The 23,746-nt window shown below is 30.3% G+C and overlaps 1 protein-coding gene across 1 annotated transcript; it reads left to right on the forward strand.

Annotated features, from left to right (window-relative positions):
- Positions 1 to 15,856: 15,856 nt before the first annotated feature.
- On the forward strand, positions 15,857 to 17,463 carry LOC134682003 (uncharacterized). Its single transcript, XM_063541611.1, has 2 exons — positions 15,857 to 15,929; positions 16,279 to 17,463. Exons 1-2 carry the CDS (start codon positions 15,915 to 15,917, stop codon positions 16,846 to 16,848), a joined length of 585 nt encoding a protein of 194 aa, XP_063397681.1. The 5' UTR covers positions 15,857 to 15,914; the 3' UTR covers positions 16,849 to 17,463.
- Positions 17,464 to 23,746: the final 6,283 nt, after the last annotated feature.

Consider the following 23,746-nt stretch of genomic DNA (forward strand, 5'->3'; position numbering starts at 1 on the left):
TGTATCCATTGGTTTTGATATAACTTCAAACTTTGATAAAGCAGGGCATAGTAACATACAGTGTAGTTATTCACACATGTATTCATCATTAGATTCTTTTGATAGTATAGAACTTACGTTGTAGCTAAATCCTTGTTTCAAAGTAAAAGGTCATCTGGTTAACGTATTTTACCATATATATCGCTACATTATTTAAGGTATTATCTTTTAAAAAGGTCGTAAATAATCCCTTATTCAAAAACGTGCTACCTTGATTTTTATTGGCCTTTCGCAATCTTAAAGATAATATATCTATAAGGTAATCGATTTTTATGTTACATGTGTTGTAAAAGTGCCGATCTAATGACAAGTAAAAGCTATTATGTATATATACATGCAATTAAATTACTTAATAAAATAAAGTTATAACATTATCCTTATATTTTTTGTAAATAGGAAAATTGCTTATTTCCGGAAGTTTGCATTTGCAAAGCTATGTTGACGCTCATAAGGACATAAAATATCCAAACAATGCATTCCTGCATTCTGTTAGAAGACTTTTTGATACTTTTACACAATTTTGAGTGTCTTTGTTTTAATACCATGCACACTTTTTCTATTAAATTTTTCCCAATAGTATTTTCTCCACGCTTCGGCATTTGGCTCATGCATTATTTTACATTCTGCCATTAATTTTTGAGAATTCAATTTAATTCATTTTAGTGTTTCTGTTCTCAAAAAGTGATATAAGATAAGGCTGCTTGTTGACTATCAGTCCCCGAGTGTATTACCAGTTCAGTAGTCAGTAGTCTGGGGGAAACTGACATATATTGTATCAAACCTTTCTTAAAAGAATAACTGAAAACAGAAAAAAAAACAATTTTTATAATACTGTTCTGTAAGTACATCTGGAATAGAATTACATACAAGATAAAATCCCAGTTTAACGACGATGTTGAGGTGGTACCTAACACTACAGGGAGATAACTCTGTAAAATAAGTTAACCGTTTTAATTACGTTATGTTGTTAAGGAAATAGTAAGCTTCTCGATGATCATAATTAGTGTTTGTCAAACTACTATATAACCAGATGAGTGTAATTTTTCTGATAAAATGTTTGGTTAAAGTATTTTGAAATAAATTTGAGTGAAGGTGTTGGGTACCACCTTAAAGAATTATATGTCTTCTTTGTCGAATGCATTTAGCTTCAAAAAGTGTGAATGCAATGATTAGGTAGAAGATGATTAAACTGGTGTCTTCTCTGAGTTTTCACTGCTTCAATAAGGGGAATCGGTGATCGATGGCGCGTTACATACACAATAACTGACTTGATTGCATAATCAGAAGAAAATACATTTCTACAAGTGAGAGTAAGTACAAAAATTGTTTCAATAGAATAAAGAATGACTGTTTGTTCCAGCTTTTGTCAAATGAAGTGACATACTTGGGCCTCACTAGTATTTATTCTAACTATCATGTAAAACCTATAGTTAAATTATTCAGTACAAGCCGGTTCATTCCCGCAAATGATAACATGATTCAAACAGAATTTCAACTACAAATATGCAGTTAACCTAAAGTTGTTTTACCATATCTATTGGGTACGTATGACCAATAATACCAAAATGATGCTCATTAGATCATTTCGAGTGTATTTCTTCATGAGTATGATGAAAGCATCTGTTAACAGGAAACGTCATAACAGTTTTAAGCATTTCAATAAAATTCACAGTAGAAAATTCTTAAATGTCTTTTAGAAAAAATGGGTTAAGTTTCCAGTTGCATTCCATGATTAATTAAAGGGTTTTACATTCGTTTTAGTGCTTCTAAATATGCGTAATGATTGAGTCATTTCAATCGTAGGATAGAATACTTTTCTGAAGATATTTTTACTGTGAATATTAAAAAATAACAAAAATCTTTAACATTAAATAAATAACCGGATTTTTTAACTTACTAGAATGTTTGTTGATAAAGGTGTAATTAATGTATATCATTATCATTATTAAGTGTGTAACCTGAGGCTCATTAATACGTCAGAGGTTTAAAATAGGGGATATTAAAGACGAACAGATTTCAAATACACAGACGCTATACAAAATGAAAATTTCCATGTTAAGCTATAGATGTATAGATGTCGTCATTCTAGCTCCTTTTTTGTATTATGCTTCATCATTTTATTGGTCTGTCTTTACGATGTGTTAATAATTATTTACTAGTACAAGAACACACCGTATGCTTATAAAGAGAATGTGTTACTTCCTCGTTTTCAATGTCTTAAAGATAAATTTAAAGTTTAAAATTTATTTCATTAAATTGTCATTTGTATCCCATTAATAGGATACGTATACTCTTAAACTTTTAACAACTGTTCACCCGGATAATGAACAATCCATTCCTGATGATTTGATTCAACACACTGTGAAATGGATATTTAAAATGACTTTTTGCCAAGGTTGAATTCAATCAAATACAGATAATTAGATTTTACGATGAACTCCACTAATTAATGAAAGTTGTAATGATGCATTGTTTGTGTTTATTGCACAGTTGTACGAAAGATAATGACTATGTCAGAAATTAGAATAATTAAAGATTAAAAAAAGTTTGATGTGTGAGCAAAACGTGTCTTGTATGATTTTAAATTTTAGTTTCTTGTGTACTATTCGGAGTTTAGTATGACGTTTATTATCACTGTACTATTTTTAGGGGCCAGCTGACGGACGCCTACGGGTGCGGGAATTGAAGACCCATTGGTTGCCTTCGGCTGTTGTCTGCTCTATGGTCGGGTGGTTGTCGCTTTGACATATTCACCATTTCCTTTCTCAATTTCATTCATCATAGTGGTAATTGTGACCATCAAATCTCCAATTAATGCGGGGCCGTTTAGGCTACAAATACAAATTATGTTATCTAAATTCTAATGAATCTGACAGAAAACAACGTTAAAACATGTATTTAAAATCTGTCATAAGTGGTCTGCGTTTTAGATAAATGTTCATTGCATCAGCTGTGAGTTGATGCCATGACAATATTTGCGTTATCTAATCAAAATGAACGTAACAGATGATATTGCATTAGAAAATATATTGAAGTGCATCATGTGTATGTTGTTATATAAAACCTAATATCTGTCAAAATATTTGTTTGTGCTAATGAATAAAATAGATACACATATTAAAACAAATATATAGTAAATATCAGATCTCGTTTTGATTTAACGACAATATTTAAAATCTGGTTTACTTTCTTCAATGAATATAACTGGTTGTCTGTTGTTAACCTTTTTTCAAATAATAACCTTAACCTGTAACTAAATAAATCGCAGTAAAAACATGGATAAAGTAGATAATGTCATTAAACAATTCAAAACATGAGTGTCATCGCTCGTGAAATAAAAAAAAATACAATTCCCAAAAATACTGAACTCCGAGGAAAATTCAATACGTTAAATCCTTAATTAAATGACAACGTCAAATGATAAAACACATCAAACAAATGGACAACAACTGTTATATTCCTTACTGGATACAGGCATTTTCAAATGTAGAAAATGTGTCAATATTAACCGTATCAAGTGACTGTTATATTCGAATTAGTTTAAACATATTTTATATACTCAATATATATATTTTACGAGTCTATCAATTGAGAAAAAGAAATGAAACAGAAGTAGATGTAAACATTGAAAACGTTGATGATGTTGATGATGACGTGGATCTACCGTAAATACATTTTCTACAGACCTTTTGATAAATTTGAATACGTGTTTGAATATACTCACATTTTGTTCATACGAGAGATTCGGATTACCAGATGTAAGTAACTTAACATTTAATATAAGGTCATCAGGAAGCCATCTTAGATTATTCATCAGAATTTCTCTCTGGTGTATATATATAAAGAGCAGTCGAAAAGGAAATGGTGTACAGTCTCAATGTTACATCCACAAAAGCAAGATGGATCAGCAATTATATTGACTCTAAACAAGTCATAGTTCAAGAAAGATGAGTAGCATCTGAATTGTGTTAAAATCATATTTAGTTTCCTCGGTCCATATAGAAAGTGCTTTGGTACATCTTTATTTGTGGCATTTAACCTTTTTAATTGGATTTTAAACTTTGCTATAGAGTCTGATTTTCGAAGGGACAAATCGATATGATTCCATAGGTTAATAGTTGATGGTATAAAAGATTCTTTAGTAAGAGATAATCTACAAAAAGGAACATTGCCATTTCTCAAGGGATATGTAGTTGTGCTTTGTACACTAGGTGGAACAAGTTTGCATAGATAATCCGGAGCTTGGTTATGTTGAATGTTATAAAACATTTGTAATTTTCGTCTTTCCCTCCTGTCAGCTAAAGTTTCCACCCAATTTCCTCATACAGAATTTCAGATTTTGTAAATATAGGCAAACCAGTAACTATTCTAGCAGCTTCTAGCTGCAAACTTTCAAGTTTATTAACATATCCTATCCCGCAATTATCCCAAACTTCAGTTGCATATTCAAATTTGGTCTTATACATGTAAATACTAAATAGAGTTTTTCTAAATTTTTCCTACAAAGCTGATACTTGAGTTTTCTCAGGATATTTAAATGTTTCGTAACACTGATAATCAGATTGTCTATATGACTGTTCCACCGAGCATCAGAGCAAAACGTTACCCCAAGGTGTTTGTGACATATTCGAATGACATCAATCCAAATTATATAGTCAGTTACCAAGGAGTTGATGCAGCTATTGTAAAATAAATAAATATATACAAAGTGGTCATCTCAACTACATCCATTCAAAAAATCAAAGTTTAACTAGTACTATTATTCAGGCCCTGGTGTTTTATTCCAGCAAATGGTAGATGACATGAATCAAAAATAATTTCTAATTGCGGAGTAGTTTGACGATTATTATTTTTTTTAAAGTAAGTACATTAATTATTTTCAAAAAACACACTAATATAAAACAAAAGATTGAAATTGAATCTGATTAGAATGTAAGTAAAATAGGGGAAATCGATTTATATCGTTATTATAAAGGATGTAACCTTAAATTGACTACTACGTCACAGGTTTAAAATAGGTAATATTAAAGACGATACCGGAGAAAAATACGGAGATGCTAAAAAATTAAACTTTCCTTAGCTGTACGTGTCCTCATTTCAGCTGGTTAACTGTAATATGCTTCATCATTTTATTGCTTTGGTTTAGTTTATAAATAAGTGCTATTCACTAGGACGTATAAAATGTATATACTAATTAGAACTCTTTGTTACTTCCTCTTTGAATGTCATAAGCATAACGTTATGCTTATTTGATATTCAAATGTAAAAATTCTTTCATTTTAAATTCATTTGTAACACATATTTTCGATACGGGTACTTTTAAACTTATTATATAAAATAACCTGGACAATAAACATGCTTAAGTGATTTACACACTGTGAAACGGATAGATGAGACGACTGTTTTCTAGGGTTAACTTCAATCAAATTCAGTCGTTCAAGTTTTACAATAATAATATGAAAATATAAGACGAAAAACTTTACATGAAAGTGTGATGTCAATCTCAGTTGTGAATTAATGTCTGGCAAAACTGATTCTAGTCAGTCAGATTTACAATAGAAATTTGTTTTTGAGGAAATCAGCTTATATAGAAAAGAAGATGTGGTAATCTTGCCAATGAGACAATTCTCCACAAGAGACCAAATGACAGAGAGATTAACAACGATAGGTCACCGTACGGCCTTCAATATCGAAAAAAACTCATACCGCATAGTCAGCTACACACGGCCTAGAAATGGTAAATGTAAAAGAATTAGAACAATATTACTACAACCGTACTTATGTACAAAAAATGAACGAAAACATCAAACTCTTTTCGTAAACGGTAAAATATTTGTGGGTCTTTCGCTGCAATTTCGAATTCATAATTTAATAATTAGAGACTGAAGCAATTAAAAAGAAACAGAAAATGTATCAGATATATTTAAAGAACTGAACAAATGAATGGTATGGATATGTCTTCATTGCGTCTTCATAATCTGGGATTATGCGGTAGCTTGCGTTTGTTATATGCAAGCAAACAAAGATCTCATACCTTAATTACAGTAACTAAAATATTGACAAAAACCACACGAGCAAAACAACCCTGATAGTTTATCTTTTGCATCCATATGTGAATTTTTGTTCTTAGTGGTGTTTGCCATTCTTAGAAAATTGTTTTGTTCGCTATAATAAACAATCAATGACTGGTTGTTAGTGTAATATAAAGTGTCTTGTCCCTTTTATACTAACCATTGATTCGGCGTCGACTCGAATAATAGTCAGAATATCAAGACAATACGCTTACTATTACCCTCATAACCAGCCAATAGGTGAATAATATTAACAAAACTGGGTATAGAAATTCAACAAAATGTTATAAGTGAATGATGCATACATTATTATCATAAACATACAATACAATTCAAATGACGAAAAAAAATTAACAAACAAACATCTGACAAAAATGTTGAGAGGATAACAATGAAACAAAAAAATCACTGAAGTGCAACAATAAAGCAAAACGACAATGCAACACACACAGATAAGATAACAGATTCCATTTCCCTGACTTGGTACAGGACATTATAAGAAAGGATGGTGGGTTGAACCTGGTTTTGTTGCTAGCAAAACCTCGCGATTTAATGGCAGTGTTAGATATAACAGTAAAAACGAACTTTGTCAAAGTTTGACAGACGATGAATGATAATCAAAAGAAAGACAGTCTGTTTTGCTTAATAAGATCAAAAGACCATCATTATTGAAAGTCATATACTATGATGTGTAATGATATTTACAAACATGTCGTCTTGGCTGCTGGGCAAATATAAAGAACATAGATATAAGAAGATGTGGTTTGAGTGCAAATAAGAAAACTAGCAACCCAAGTCACAATTTATATTTATAAAAGTCAACCATTATACTAGTAGGTCAAAGTCCGATCTTTAACATGTATATAAACTTCCTTTGAGTTATTTCCATACTGAAACTACATTTTATCATTTAAATCTAGATATGTCGTGTGTCTAAATAATCTCTTTCTACATCTTGTTGTTTTGGGGAAAACAATAGATTGAAAATTACTAGAGTTCGACTTTGGCTTGCAGTTAAGGAAACGTTTTGTTCGTATAATCTTTGTTAATGCAATAATGAAATAATGAAATTGTTCTACAACTTACACCTACATACATTAGTAAAAAAAATTGATGTTAATCGCCGTTCCATGTTTGCCCTTTTGAATTGTATTTACATACAGCGTTTTTAGTTAGAATTTGATGAAAATTATTCCAGATCAGAAACAAGTGTTAAACGCATTAACATAATATAATAATATCAATAAAGTATCCAACAATGTCCAAGTCTTTACTTTTTGTTAATCACAAGAACGTCTTTAACTTACTATAGAGATTTCAGGGGGAAACCACGCTTGCTCTTTAAATACATTGTTATCTCATGACAGGTGACTTTTTCAAATATTGGTGTCTTTAGCGCTCCCATCTTCAATGAATAGTAAAAAAGGACCAACTAGCAAATTCACTATATACCGGATCGTGTAGAATAGACGATACTATGCAGATAAGGAATAAATTATACAGGTCTGAACATGTGCACAACGTTACTAATATGAGATGTTATTGCATAGCAATATAGTATTTCCCACAGAGAGTAACCAAAAGTTAGTGTGCAATAATTTCCAATCTTGCACTAGTGCAATAAATCTTCAAAATTCACGACGTCATCAGCGACAAAATCTTAGTTCCAATCCATTTTTACTTTCAAATATTATATTGCTATACAATAAAGCTCGTACAATATAAAATTCTACTCGGGACAATATTCCTCAATATTCATGCAATGACCCTATATAATTATCCGAAGATAAATGTACATCATCCAAACGGCATCAATAAGAAATCCTAACAGTTTTATTTTTCACTCATTTTTAATGTTAATATACACAAGTCACGTATATTGGAGTATCGAGTTTTCTTTATATTATGATGTTAAAGATTGTGGATTGAAAACAATATACCAATACTTCCCTGTATTACTAATTTTTTTTTCACCTAATATCAGTATTGTGAAAACCATTGACACTGAAGAAGGCAAATTTTTTAAGCCGAAACATTTGTCAACACGATTTTATAAGAACATCTTCGAATAATAAGACCTTTTATTAGTACCGTTGTGAAATTTTTTAGACTTATATATAATATATATACAAGTCCAAATTGTAAACATTTCAGATCATTCAAAATTTCGTGTGTCAAGAAATGGTAAAAATTTCATCGAAAGTTTAACGTGGCAACATATACACACCCACTCAAAGGTAATAAAAGAGAAGATACGAAGGAACAATCAAACTCATTAGTCAAAAACAATTACAAACCCATGTCTACAAAAAAAGACAAACAGTACAAAACACAACATAAAATCTACCAACTGAGTAACACAAACCGTTTCAGAAACGAGGGATGATATCAGGTGCTCCAGAAAAGTGTCTGCTCCACATGTGGCACCCGTATAACGATTCATGTAAATACAACACGGTGAGAAGATGAATTCAGTAGATTACTTTCGAGAAAAGGGGGACTGGATTGCTGTAACGACAATAGGGAGATATCTATTGGTATCAGTCAAACAGATTATTCTATTGCAAAAGAGAATATTGGCTGTGTATTTTCAAATCAGAAAGAATATCAGAATTTTTTTAGCGTGGTCTTATGTTATAGCGGGTTATTAAATGTTAATAAATATTTTATTATTTGTCGCTGTTATGTTTTTTTACGTTTTTTATCTTTGTTTATAACATACCTTATATAGACTATGTTAAAGCATGTATAGTACACGGATATATATTTGTTAAAGGCAATTATAACATCGCTATGATACCATTACCTGTGTATTTAATAATAATCCATTGTTTGTCCGGTAGATATCCGGATTACACAAATGTTATAGTAATACGTTGTTATGAAGTCAAAACAAAAGAATAGAACTGGCTTTTTTAGTGCATTTGCATTGATATAAAAAAAAAACGAAAACGCAGTTGGTCTATTTTCTATTACGGAATTTTAGTATTTTATGTTATTGGTATACATGTAAAAGCATGTTTATCAAAATGTAAGATTTGTAAAATTGACAGACATTTTTGTCCTGATTTATAAAACAGCACAACTCTTTCTTCAGAAGATTTCAAAATGCGTAAAACTTTTTGTCTTCGTCGTTTTCCGTATGTGTCGTTGCGTTTTCAGTTACCATTATTTTGAAATCGGTTCTTCTCAAAATACAAATGATCGTGCTGATGTGCTATATAGCAAAAACCTACAAATAAAGTTAATATGTGTAGAGTAAAATCAATTAGTATTGAAACTGGCCACAATTCTAAATTACTTTGGTTATATCGGTCAAACACTTTTTCGTCTGATCATTTAAAAAACCACTAAGACGTTGCTATATTCAAAAAAAAACTGCTTAAATACTTGTTTTTTCCTAGCAGACTGCAGATGTTAATTTGAAATTTAAATTAATGAATCATTTGGTTCTTGTTTTTAAGTAAATCATTTTTAAAGGCCATATACCCTATATTTACCTAAAAAAATTACAATTCAAACAAACGCATGGGGTGATATATCGATCAGATGGGTTTTTAATATACAAATAAAAAGTTAAAATCGTAAACACACATATATATTTATGTTGATTTGTCAATATGAATACTATATATGAGTTTTTACTTGCAATACCAACATGACATAAATGGAACGTGGTCAACGTATCTTATCTGAGCATTTAGGCGAGCATTGTTTTTGTGGTATTCGAGATGTTCAGTCGTTTTTGTACCTTTATTTTTTTCGTTTTTGCTTTGTCAGTTTGTTCCCGAATGGTTTCACTGTAGTATCTTTCGCCTCTTTTTTAAATTCAGAAATATGTGTCTGCATTTATTATTGCCATTGTAAAACAATAGACAAACATGCGCATTTGAACCATTACGATTTAAGGATATATACATGTATGCTACAAATGAATAATACTATTAATATTCTCTATGCAGAAATATTGTTGTAAAACATATCCCGTCATAACTGTGTTAAAATATACTATGGCAAAGATTTCCACAATAATCGAAAATAAAATTTCTAGGGTAGCCATCCTTAAAACAATATCATTATTTGCACTGTAAAAAATCACAAAAAGCAGAAAACATCGCCTTTGCTGCTGTTCCTCATCTCAAATTCTCAATGATTTCTTCAACAAAGACCAGACAAACTAGTATATTCCTACCAATTTAAGACGTTCCCTAATACCGGTTTTATTAAAATTCTTTTTCATGTCAACTGATGACCACACCACAAACTGACGACAACGTCTCAATTGTGAATTAAAGAAAAAAGTCATAGAGAATTATCAATAAACTAGATTTGGCAAATATATCAAACTTGTAATAGATACCAATCAAAGTTATACAAAACGACAAAATCGCAGGAACTCAGACCGGAAGTTTACTAGAAATAGGTTCATATGCAGGTATTTTCACATTTCAACATTACATGTTGTAATTCAAATTAGAAACAGAAATTATGTAACAATATAGATAGAATATAAAACAAAAGCGTGATTTATCAAATAAATCTTTTTAAGACAATTGATGTGTGTTCCCATATGAAAATTGTAGCTACTTTTCGTGAAATGCATCAAAAAGTTCACAAGTTATGACTCAATGTGTGCGTTTCTTTGTCGTCTTCTTATAGAAGAAAGGTGTTTTACTTTTACTCAATTCCCTTTTGTATTATGTGCACTTTTTTTACCGTCTTGTTTTTTTTTATTATGCGGATAATTAAGAATTTTGAAATTTTGTATAACTGTAAATTCCCATTTGTTTGATAATTACTTTTAATAAAATTAAGATGATAAGATGACATGCCTGTTTGTGAAATTGCTGATCAGACAAAAAAAAAGACACTCTCATACATAACAGGTTATTTCTAAAATAAACCAAAAACAATGCGTCCAACATAACGTTCACTAGGTAATAACATACACTTAATCAAGTTAAGCGTCCAAGATGCGAATCTCGTCATTTGATTCAATGATGCTCCAGGTAAAAAGTATATTAAAGTCATCACGGACCTGTACAGACAATAAACTGATCTTTGTATAACATGTATAAGAGATGTATATTTCTTGATTTTAATTATTCTATAACATCAAGTTTCAGTTACAAAAAAATCCGTATTTTCAGACCACTTTAAGCACTAACTACAAGGCTGATGACACCCTTTTCTGTATCATGTGTATTTGTATATTCATGAACAAAAACAGTGTTCCAATGTTAATACGGAAAAGCTTATTAAATAAATTATTATGATGAGCTATTTAAAATTTTAAAAAATGTTTGATTTGGCCCTTTGATCGTCTACTTATTATGTAGATCAGAAGGAAAGTACAATGGTACATCAGGTCAAATTCTTTTGAAATGAAAATAAATCAGATCCAATAGATTTTTCTACTTTTCGTTCACACTTTGTCATACACTTATATTAAGTTAAGGACAACATTTAATCAGTGTCCATTCTACATCGATAATTTAATTCAATGCTTTAAAGGGAAGTTAGATGAACACCCATTTCTTTATAATATTATTCACAATCACTAGGGAAGTACTTCACAATAACACTCCAGGAGACTATTAAACATAAGGAGTTTTAAATCAATTATAAACAGTTTACATATTTACGCACAATAATATGCGACCACTGTGTTACGTAATTTTTTAGGTAGCATCATTATCCTCTTTCAATTTATCTCATTTACAAATCAACCCTGTCTGGTCCAAATCATATAGTTATACAATGCCATTATAAAAGGATTTTTGTTTATATCTACTTTTAAATATTTAAAGATAAACATGTTCTGATTACTGGTATTTCTTCATAGTTTTAATTTGTTTTTATTCATTTATATCTTAAGTTTGAGTTCGTGTTCTTTACACCCGATATATTTGAGATGTATATCTGTTTAAAAAGACTGGATTCCTTGTAGTACGTTTACTCCATATCTAAAGTTCAGTCCAGCTCTCTGGTTTGCTTTAGTGTCTATTGTGTTCTTTTTAATCCTTCTTTAAATTAAAAGACAAAAAAATCAAAAAAATCTACAAAAAACATTCGTTATATGATTTGCATATTGGTATTTAGGCTTCATAGTGACATCACATTAACCTTTCTACACTGAATGAACATATTTTATCATGACGTCTATTTAACAATACAACTAAATAATTTTGAGCAGTGGATAATATAACCAATTTCATCATAGTATTAACATTGTGTACACCAAACTCCATTACGACTCATGAGTGACGCTTGAATAAAAAATGTTATAAAGGCAAAATAAGTACGATTTGAAGACCATTGAGAACTCGATATTCCTTAAATGGTACTTTGATAAAAGTCATTGATAACATCAGATACCTCATTCAATCTATCTTTATACTAGTATTCAATTCTATCGCATTGACCTTTACATGAAAATTATGGTATGTTATCAATTGGAAATTTAAAATAAGAAAATCAAATCATGTATCAAATTTTAAGATATAGTTGGTGTTGTAATTTAAATTATATAATATATTTTTGATTGATCACTTAACAATCACCATCACATGTCGGGTTGATGTCGGTTTGATATATCCTGTCTCCATTGCATTTAAAACAAATCATATAACAAGTTTAACAGTTTAAAATATTTTTTTGTTTTTTAATTTCTAACAATAATAAATACAAAACAGGGGTTTGTAACGACTTCCCTTCCGTAAACCCTTTTTCGTTTAGTTCTATGACTAAGTTTCCTTTCTTTGTCGATTACATAGTATTTTTAATGAATTAAATGAAAATTTACATTAAAATGACGGAAGAGGAACAAATTAAACATATTGAACATAGCCGTCAATTATTATGCAAGAGAGACAAAGTGACACATATATTCTACGAATACGTGTACCTGCATTATGCATTATATGTTTTTTTTTATAAATTCCATGAGGAATTACTATTTTGTGGTAATGATCATCACTTCCATAACAAATATAAGTAAACAGAATATAGGTTGAATTCAAAATATTAATGTTTTCAAACTAATTTACAGAGTTGCAAAATCAATCAGAATTCATATTTTTAAACAAAATATATTAAACATGGAGCCACCTATTCACATATCACAAATCCCTTGCTGCGAGTATACAAAAAAAAGCTAATCCGTAATCCTGAGAAGACTGCCATTATAAATGTTCGTAATTTTATATCTCTATATATATGTTTCACTGACAATCACACCTTTTTTACATTTTCTAAGAGAAAAGAATCCATTAAAATCGTGCATTTTGGGACGAAAAGCTAAGGTTTATGCATAGAATTATTTTTGTTATTTCAAAATAAATTGTAATGTATTGTTATCATTGCTAAATGAGTATTGCAACAATCATTATAGAAATAAATAGATGCGATATGAGTGCCAAAGAGACAATTCTTCATCAAATCCACAAGGTGTAAAAAGTAAACAAGTTAAGGTCAAAGTACGGACTTCAATAAGGAGCCACTGCTCACAACGAACACAAACTATAAAAGAGCTCAGAAAAGACTGTTGTAAAACACTTCTACCAGGATTAACTTATTTTAAACCAAGAAATAAACAAACTTGTATATCAAAATATCTTGATAAAAATAACGGGACATAAAACTCAAATCAAATTTCAGCAAACTGAGTTGATGTTTGAAGCTTATATGAACATCACATACATCCAATTGGCTATCAGTTTCTTATAAATAACGTGTTCTTAATTTTGTATCTTTAAGCGTTCCTAATCTAGAGAAGCGTTTGGACAAACCCCTTTTTTTCAAAATTATATTTAAGTTTATTATTAGTACATGCCTTCCGCAGAAAATTTGAAAAAAAATAACTGATGATTTTGTGTAGACCAGACGCGTATCTTGGATACACAATTATAACTTTGTACTTCTGAAAAGGTTTTTTTATAAGTTCCATGCTCTCGATGCGTTTGTCTGAATTTGCCTTCATCGGAATTGTTCAAAGCCACCAATTTGAAAACCCACAGGTTTATTTAAAAAGGACTATACAACTGAAGAAATGTATAACAAATCAAACCCTAAATAACAGCCAAATTCCTCTTAATTCAACTTTTCCTGACAGTATTGAAAATTAAGGTTCTTAATATTTTTTACATTTATAAACAAACAATCGATTACAAGGTTCATTCTTCCCATTATTGAAAATTAATCTAATTCTCTCATGAAGCACTACGATTTGTCCCTCTTTTTGATTAACACTTTGTCATTTTTTTGTATGCTCTTCATTTTTAAATAAGGGCAACAGTAGTATACCGCTATTCCAAATACATAAATCAAAAGCGAAAAAATAATTCGGTGTTACAAACTAAAACTTAGGGAGACGTATCAACTATAAAAAAAACTACGATTTAAAATTATTTTCATAAGTTCAAATACTCCGGTCTAAGCATCCCTGAAGAGACAGTTATTGTATAGATGCGTATATGATACAGAAAGATTGGTACCATCTATGTTAGTAAGAAAGATAAGTTATACAATAGTAGTAAAATTTAGTTCGCCATGTCCAGTAAGGGAACATTTTTAAATCCTTATATGTTTCATTTTAAAGATAGCAATATTTATCCACTATCAAGTTTACGATAAATAGGTTAGTTCATTCTGTAAAAAAAAATACTCATTCGTGACATTTATATTGCCAGAATGTTTTCCTGCTAGCTAAATAAATGTGATTTGTCGTTTATTGAATTTCGATTAAACAAACAACCAATATATTGTTTTTGACAGTTACATACTTTATATGATTTCTTTCAATATCACAAATATTTGCAAAGATAAATCAAAACAAACATACATTTGTAGGCTGGTACATGTAATTTATCGGTTTATATCCAAGTTAAAATGTTGTAAACAGAATTTAAATTGTTAAGAAATTAAATGTCGAATGTACATAATAAAAGATGAAAAGTGTATACATTTTTAATCTTTTAAGTGGGTATGATAAAGTCAAACTTACAGTGTGACCTATTTGCGTATGTAGTTTCATATAAATAGCAAAATCAACATGTACACGAATTTAACTAAATGTTTTAAAATGTTGTATTTGCAATTTTCTTTTTGTACATATCGCAGAATGATTTTGATATTAATGATACTAACTATATCATTAAAATTTGGCGTTTCACTTAAAATAGTGTGGCTTAAATAATCCCTATTAAAATTATCTATGTTTTGAAGGTCTTTCTTAAAATTTTATGTAAGAATATCACAATTTGAACAAAAGGCAAAATAAAACTTTATCGGTGTATGCAGTGTCCCTGAAGATTGACCAATAGTAACACATTTTATTCTTATTGTAACCTCTAATAAAAGATAACTTTTCTATATAATTTCTTGATAACTCACAATTTGTATATCACAGGTAAATAAAATTTAAACCACAAAATCAATAAAAATGTGTGAATTCACTGTCGAACAACAATTCAATTGACTTAAAACGATAAAACTACTGAGAGGAAATCACCTAATTTTAAAGACCTTCTAATAATAGCTACGGAAATGATAACAGATGACTTCCGTGTGATTTCTTACGGTTAAATTATTCTACAATACAAATTTCCCACAGAGGCTTGGTTATCTGTTGAGTTGCGGCTACTTTTCAGTGGTTGAAGAAAAGTTGATTCCAAATTTTAAAAATAGATACATCCTTTTTCAAAATACATATATATATATTGTCTTAATACGATTACAACATTACAGTACCAGTAAGACAAGAACACAAGAAGCCTAAATAAGTTAACAAGAAAAATATACAAGATGAATTTTATCAATGTAAGCAACAATATTTAATTGTACGAAATGAAGCTTGTAGTATTTAGCTGCTAGTTAGTAGCTATTCGATAGATGATTATATTTATTACGACATTTTTCATATTTTAAAATTTTATATAGTAGCAATATTTGAGAATGCGAACTTATAACCTTTAACAAATTATACAAATTATCAGTAATAGGTCAGACTTAGTTTATAAAATTTAATGAAAACCAAACTTTACCTTATAACAAAACTATTGTATTTAATCCAAAATTGTGGAAAAAAAAAATCTTTATAAATTAAAGATTTATACATGTGATTGACATAAATTTAACTTTTCAAATTGATTTTTTTATTCATTTCCAGATCCTTAAAGCTGTCGGACTATTCATCTGCTACAGTATCATATCTGTCAAAAGTGCCCCCACATGTACAGATCCATCAAATTTACAGACCCGATTCAATAGTTTAAATGGAGGTATAGATTACAGATCATTATTTTTCACGGAAGGTTGGACACAGAACACACTAGAAGCTGACTTCGGTCAACTTGTATATTTTGGTATAGATAAAGCTCAAAGCAGCTGTCCTTCAACATTTTTAAAGGGATCTAATCTTCCTTTAATGGTACGTACATCATGCCCTTGGTATTTAGAGAAGACTCCATACAGCGCTGAAACATTCCCCCATGAAATCTATAGAGCTAGCACTAAATGTACCAAGTGTATTGATGCTTCCGGGGATCAAAAATGTTCACCAATTCAACAGAAAATCCAAGTATTAAAAAGAGCAGGTTGTGCAAATGGATATTATAAATATGAAGTAACTGAAACTTATATTCCAGTAGCCTATGTATGTGAACAGCCAAGAGAAGTCGTTAATGATGTACAAATAACCACTGCTCGTCCACCAGCTGACGGACCAGAGGAAATGTAAGGTCTTTGATTTCCGACACATCCTTTCCAGAGTAACTGGAACAAGCATTGTAATGTCCTATGGACATATATGAACATGGTTGTATATTTATGATATTAAATTAAAAATACTCAAACCAACGGTTACATGAGTGCAATTTCCGTCCGCAATCAAACAGTCTCGAACTGAAGCTAGTCACTGCCTTTGTGTGTATATATGATTGTATTTATTTCCGTGAACTTGATACTGATAATGTTTTAAGACATTCCGTTTGATATTATGTGAAAGTGTGTGAGATTGTGAGTGTGTGTATTGTGTGTAATTTTTTTTATTGTTTTTGCTCTGTTAAAATAAAATTTGTTAATGTATAAAATTTGTTTTAAGGGTTTTTTATGTTTTTTATGTTTTTAAATGATTCTTTACATGTATTTTTATTTAACGTTTGTGTAAATAGTTATTTAAATATACATGTTTGATGTTCGAATTGTAGTTTAATGAAACAGGGTTGTATTCGTTTATCAAAGTCGTAGTTAAAAGGTGAATGTGTAGTTAAGAATATTTTAGATTTGCTCAGATTTTCTTATTGAATCTTTACATACATTTTACAATGTATTGTTTTTATGCTTTGTTGCAATTGTTTTTGTGTTGCATTTATATTTACTTCTTTGCCTTAATAAAATTGATAAAATATTTATTCTGCTTTAAATATGTTAACAGAACGCTTATACAAGTAAATACATATAGCCAGGATAAAACATAGATTATTCATTTCTATTTCTAATGCATCAATAGCAGGAGCGAACCTATTATATAGTTATTACTTAAATACTTAATATGACAGTCAATATTTATCAGTATATGAAAATATTACTGTTAATTCGTAAGGTATACATAACATTCATTCTTAGTAACATATACAAAAGAAGATATGGTATGATTGCTAATGAGACAACTCTCTACAAGAGACCAAATTGACACAGAATAAACAACTATAGTCAGCTATAAAAGGCCCCGAAATAATGGTTTATTCTAAATAAGATCAGCATACAACTGCATATTATGAAAAACAATAGTGCAAAACACACAACATAGAAAACATAGATGGAGCAACACGAACCACGTTAAAATGTTTCTTATTTAGCCATGGCGTTGTCAGTTTGCAAATGACTTCAGCATTGAAGGATCATATATTCACTTAACGAAATGTAAATTTAAATGCTCAATGCTAGCTGATTTGCAGTGATTAGCAAGTGAAAAGTGAGAAATTCCTTTAAACTCTATTATTTTCACAGAACAGTACGGTTTTTGAACTTTTACAGCTTTAAATACTCTGGTGAAGGGAAATACTACTACAGGGGCTATTGAAAAACTGTAAGTTGTAGAAACAGTTGCAAAAACAAAATGTCTGACAAAACATTGCCTTTAAAAATTCGCTGAAAATAAAATTTTGATGACACAAACACAATCAAACTTAAAGATGCTGAACTATATTGCTCCGTTTTGGTCAGCAGTTATTTCTGCTCAACTTTTGATAATCAATTAAAACTGCAATGTAGTTTAAAAACATTTCCTTTGATAAGCGTTCATTAAATACATAAAGATAAATGTTTTGTGAGGCTTTGGTTCCGACAATATTAGGACGTTTTATTCGAATCAAATGCCGTGCATTTAAAAGTTGCTAAGACAGGGATAGGAATCAATCAAATTAAGGTCATCGCTCAAGACATTTTACGGTCACCATTATGAGCTGATTAGCCATTTTGACATCAGTGTGTCAGAAATAGTATCTGACAGTCTTCCTAGTCATAATAACCTTCCTTCAATTATTTTATTTATTATTATTACTTTTACTGTTAAGTTTGTTTTTTTGGTTATATATACTTTATTTGCCTCTGCATTTATGTATGCCGTCATACTTTGAACGACAAAATTATTTTAATATAAAAAAAAATCGTATAATATAAACAAAATGAGGATGTTACATTTGATGTATTCCTTTTTGTGCTTCTTCGTTACATTTATTGTTTTTATAGTGATTAAGATTATAAAACAATGTTGGCTGCTGTACCCCAAGTTTTTACATTTTTACTTATTGTATCTGGGGGTTTTTTTTGTTCACGAATCGTTGACAATGTCATGGAATTTGATGCGACTGTCATACAAGTGAGAGGTTTAGCTAGCTATAAAACCAGGTTCAATCCACCATTTTCTACATAATAAAATGCCTGTACCAAGTCAGGAATATGACAGTTGTTATCCATTCGTTTGATAGGTTTGAACCTTTGATTTTGCCATTTGATTTGGGAATTTCCTTTTTGAATTTTCCTCGGAGTTCAGTATTTTTGTGTTTTTACTTTTCTTTACCGAACTGAACAAAGAAATAACACGACGGGTGCCGTATACGGTGCAGGAAATGTCTACCCTTCCGCAGCACCTGATTTCATTCCCAGTTTTAGCAAAATTGGTACCGTTGATTTTATTAGTGAAGATCGTGTTTTCTTATTTATTATTGATAACTGTTGATGTAAATCTCTTTTGGTTTTGAGAGTCTTTGTTGACTCCTTGGTTTGGATTGTTATTGTCTTAAAAAAAAATTAGTATAAGGTTATGATATGCATGTAGGAAACACCTGGTGTGTTAATCGAATTGCTTCAGGTACGCTTAGAGCACATCGTTTGAGTAACAAATAATAAAATTCCATCATTGTCAGAGGATATTCACTGTAACACATTTTTAACAAAACAGCGTCTTTAATTCAACAATTAGATTGAACATCGCGTTAAACATGTTAAACAGCTTGGAAATACTAAAAACAATTCAACATTAGTTTAGTATTATGAACGACTATAGCTCGTTCCATTTTTCGTGTCTAAAATGGAGATGCTTGTCATTTGTTGAATGTCCGATGCGTAAGCCATCTCCATCAAATCACTACGTTTTCTGCGTACTAAGCTTTTGTAAAAACGATAACAGGAATGCATTCGATTCTGAAAAGGCAAATTTCAATAACAATACATACAATAAGATAATTTTGTTAACGAATCATGGTGCCCAAAATTTGAGCATTACAATCAAATAAATTAACAAAATGAACCACAGTAAATGATTAGAATGATTAGAATGTTTAACGAACATTTACACTTAACACGTGATTACACATTATAAACCATGTAATTGACGAAACATATAGTAGTATTATGAAATTCAATATGATACCAAGAAAAGATTAAAAATTCAAAATCGGAAAAAAAGTAGCATGTTGGCAAAAATAACATGGTTTTGATAAGTTAGAAAAGATAAAAATGTGTAAGTCACTACTGTACAACGGGAGGTAATAGGAAATAAAAAAGATATATATTGAAACAGTTTAAAGTTCTCATTAGCTGAAGCTTTGTTGGTGTGTAATTGTACTAACTGTTTCTATCTTTACAGTTAACAGTTGTGATTTGGTTGGGTAAAGATTAAAATAAAGAATACTGAACTCCGAGGTAAATTCAATACGGAAATTCCGTTATCAAACAGCAAAATAAAAAAAACCTCAAACACATCAAACGAATGGATAACAACTGTCATGTTCCTTACCTGGTACAGGCATTTTTTCATTTTTTAGAAAATGATGGATTGATCATGGGTGCTGAAGAGCTGTACTAACATTGACTTTATCTTGCATAGTGAATGCAGATGTATGTATTGTTATCAAGTTATAATCATATCATGCTGATACATATGCTTACCTGTTGAGATTGCAAAAGGCTATGTCAGGAAAAGGAATAAATCGAGTAAGAATTAGAGAAAAGCTTATATAAAACAGATGTTCTATAACCTTCATTTGTTCTACCGCAATATACACTATAAATTTATGAATGTACATTTGATCCTGTTTTTTTAGTAAACAATACATGGATACAGTTATCACAAATCACACAAATCATACCAATTTTATATTTGTTTATTAGGTGATGTGAATTAATATAAATAATGAATAAGTTGTATTGCTCATTGTTAAGGGCTTTTTTTTTACAGATAAGGTGAAACATTTGTGATCAGGGTACGAAATTTGCGCTGGTCCGGTGGTCCGAGACCAGTAAAATTTGCGTCGGACCAGTAGATTTTATCAGCTGGTGGTCCGGCGGACCAGTAACAATTTGTCAATTAAAATCACTGATTGCATCGCAATCTTGTTTTGTTTACAAAAAATGCGTGCGAAATCAAATACACGGTACTGGGGGTACCAAGTAAAGTAATTACTCGCGTGATCGTCCTTCACAACAACACAAAATGTGAAAAAAGATTGAATCATTTAAACCCCGTATAAAAAAATTACAATCAAAAGGAAGGTCGGAAATTGACAAAAGGAAACGTAAATATCAAAAATCCTTGGAAAAAAAATCGCTAATGGTTAAATTATATACTAGTCGATCGCAATGAAATGAATTGTATACCATGTGAACAAATTGCAGTGACAGACCTTGATAAGAAATGTGTTTTTGTATCGGGATATTCAAATTTAACGTTGGATTCTGTCCTTGCTCATGAACGATCAGAACAGCCCAAAAACATAAACTGGAATAAAAGAGAGTCTAACATATGTAAAATAAAGCATGAAAATAAAAGTAAACATCTATCATTTTATTATTTAGTGTTCGGTTATAATAATGTCTTTTTAACAGGAACGGTAGATTTGGAGCCGATCCAGTAGATTTTCAGTTCACTGGTCCGGCTAGCCAGCTCTCCAAATCCTTAAATTCGACCCCTGCAATTTGTGATGGACTACATATTTTATGTACCAAACTCTTCACATTTCACATTCACACACGTCAAACAGGCCGTTTAACCATATCACTGACAACAAAAGATTATTGTTGATACAAGATTGGACAAATAGATAAAAGGAATCAAATTCTTAACTTTTAACATTTCAAAAGATAAAATATACAAATGATTTATTTGTCTACTTCCAGTAAACCAACGATCTTTATAGTAATTGATCATAATTCTGAAATAATATCAATGAATTTGTAAAAAATTTACATTAAATTTCAGTGAATTTGTAAAATCACTGGTCATTAGTGAATATGCATAATCCTTAATTTTAAATAATCCACAATTGTTACATAATAATTTTACAAATTCATTGAAAAACTTTAACTCCATTTTATTATTTCATAACAATAAAAACAGGAAATAAACGCTTTATTGAATTTGAGTACAGTGTCACTAGATTGTAAAAACCAAGGTAAAGGTAAACGGGAACTTATTTAACACTTAAATATCATCTTCCCTTTAAATTATGTATACTTTATATGTATATACATATCCATAAGCTTACTTCCGCATTGCAGATAAATCTACCACACACCTGCTTCAGGCAAATTGGTTCGTGGACCTATGGGCTAGTTAAAACATTTATATTGTATCTTTAATTTTTGGAAAGAAGTCGGCAATTATCTATTATTTTGTGTAGAATAGAAAAGTAAAGAATACAAAACTGAGCTGTTTATCGAATATAAAAAACATATACAAAAACAATAAAACAGGGGTGCGTTTAATATCATAGCTGCTAAATAGGAGTACGTAAATTTCGGCTACTAAACATGTAGTGTGTATTATCTTAACCACTATAATGCTTTGGTGATTTAATTGGAATAGTAATATTGTATAGCTATCCTAGCACAGAAAGATCATGCCAGATCCGATATTCAAAATTCAGTTTTTTGAAGATTTTTAGACTAATGAAATAAAAAGATAACAACTTGACTAAATAAATATTTGGCGTACTAGTAACTAGTATATCAAAACTAATCCCACGAGAGGGTTATTATATATATAGCTAACTGCTTCAATATTAAACGCCTGCCTTCTATTTTTAATTGGTTATCAAAGGTACCAGGATTATAATTGAGTATGCCAGACGTGAGTTTTGTCTACATAAGACTCATCAGGGACGCTCATATCAAAATATTTATTAAGCCAAACAAGTACAAAGTTGAAAAGCATTTAACAATCTCGATCGAAGTATTGATTTTAGCTTGCATTTAAAAATAACTTTAACGGAACCAATGACATAGCCCCAAATGCGCATTCAGTTAATAAATGACCAATCAGTGATCTTCGGCACCACTTAACTTGAAAGTCCATAGCCTTGTACAAACGATCACCATCAGATAAAACAAAGGGATACAAAAGTAAATCCAACTTCGTACATGGAATCAAGCTATGCATGAGTTAAATGCATTTCTTCATTTAAGTTTTTGGTGGAAATTTTACAACAATTTTGAAAGTGTGGAGAAATATACCAACGAGGTACATTGTTGCTAAACTGATAAATCGTAAGCAACCTGATAATGCCATGCAACTAAAAACGTCCACCAGACAAACAGCATTACACAACCCCACATAAAAAACAAGGACGGACCAACACAAACTTCACTAATACTGGGGTAATCTTGGGTGTCCTAAAGCCTGAAACACTTCGTAGTTTTTGAATAGTTTATTGTTAATAAATTAGAAAAACTTACGTACATGATAGTTATGAGATAGTCTCATTTCAAATTAACTAAAATCGGGTCTATTAAAGAAGAATATGCTAATATCAATGATGGTCGAGTATCTTTTTTGTTTATTTCACCTGACAGTATTGAATTGTAATTATCAACATACTCTTCCACTTTTATTTCATTTTTAACACTCGTTTAAATTGAACAAGTAAGTTTGATTCCCATTATAATATTCTCTGTCAATTTAAACGACAGGTATTTCAAGTGATAAAGAATGTCAGTGTTGATTTATATAAGATATCCATACATAAATATACGGTCACAGGTGAATGATGACTTCCGGGTTTATAAGGGACATGTACACTCGCTTTGTAATAAAAACTGATAAGATGTTTAACAATTTAACCATTTAATTTAAAGGG

This window comes from Mytilus trossulus, chromosome 8 (genome assembly GCF_036588685.1).
Source record: "Mytilus trossulus isolate FHL-02 chromosome 8, PNRI_Mtr1.1.1.hap1, whole genome shotgun sequence".
NCBI lineage: Eukaryota > Metazoa > Mollusca > Bivalvia > Mytilida > Mytilidae > Mytilus > Mytilus trossulus.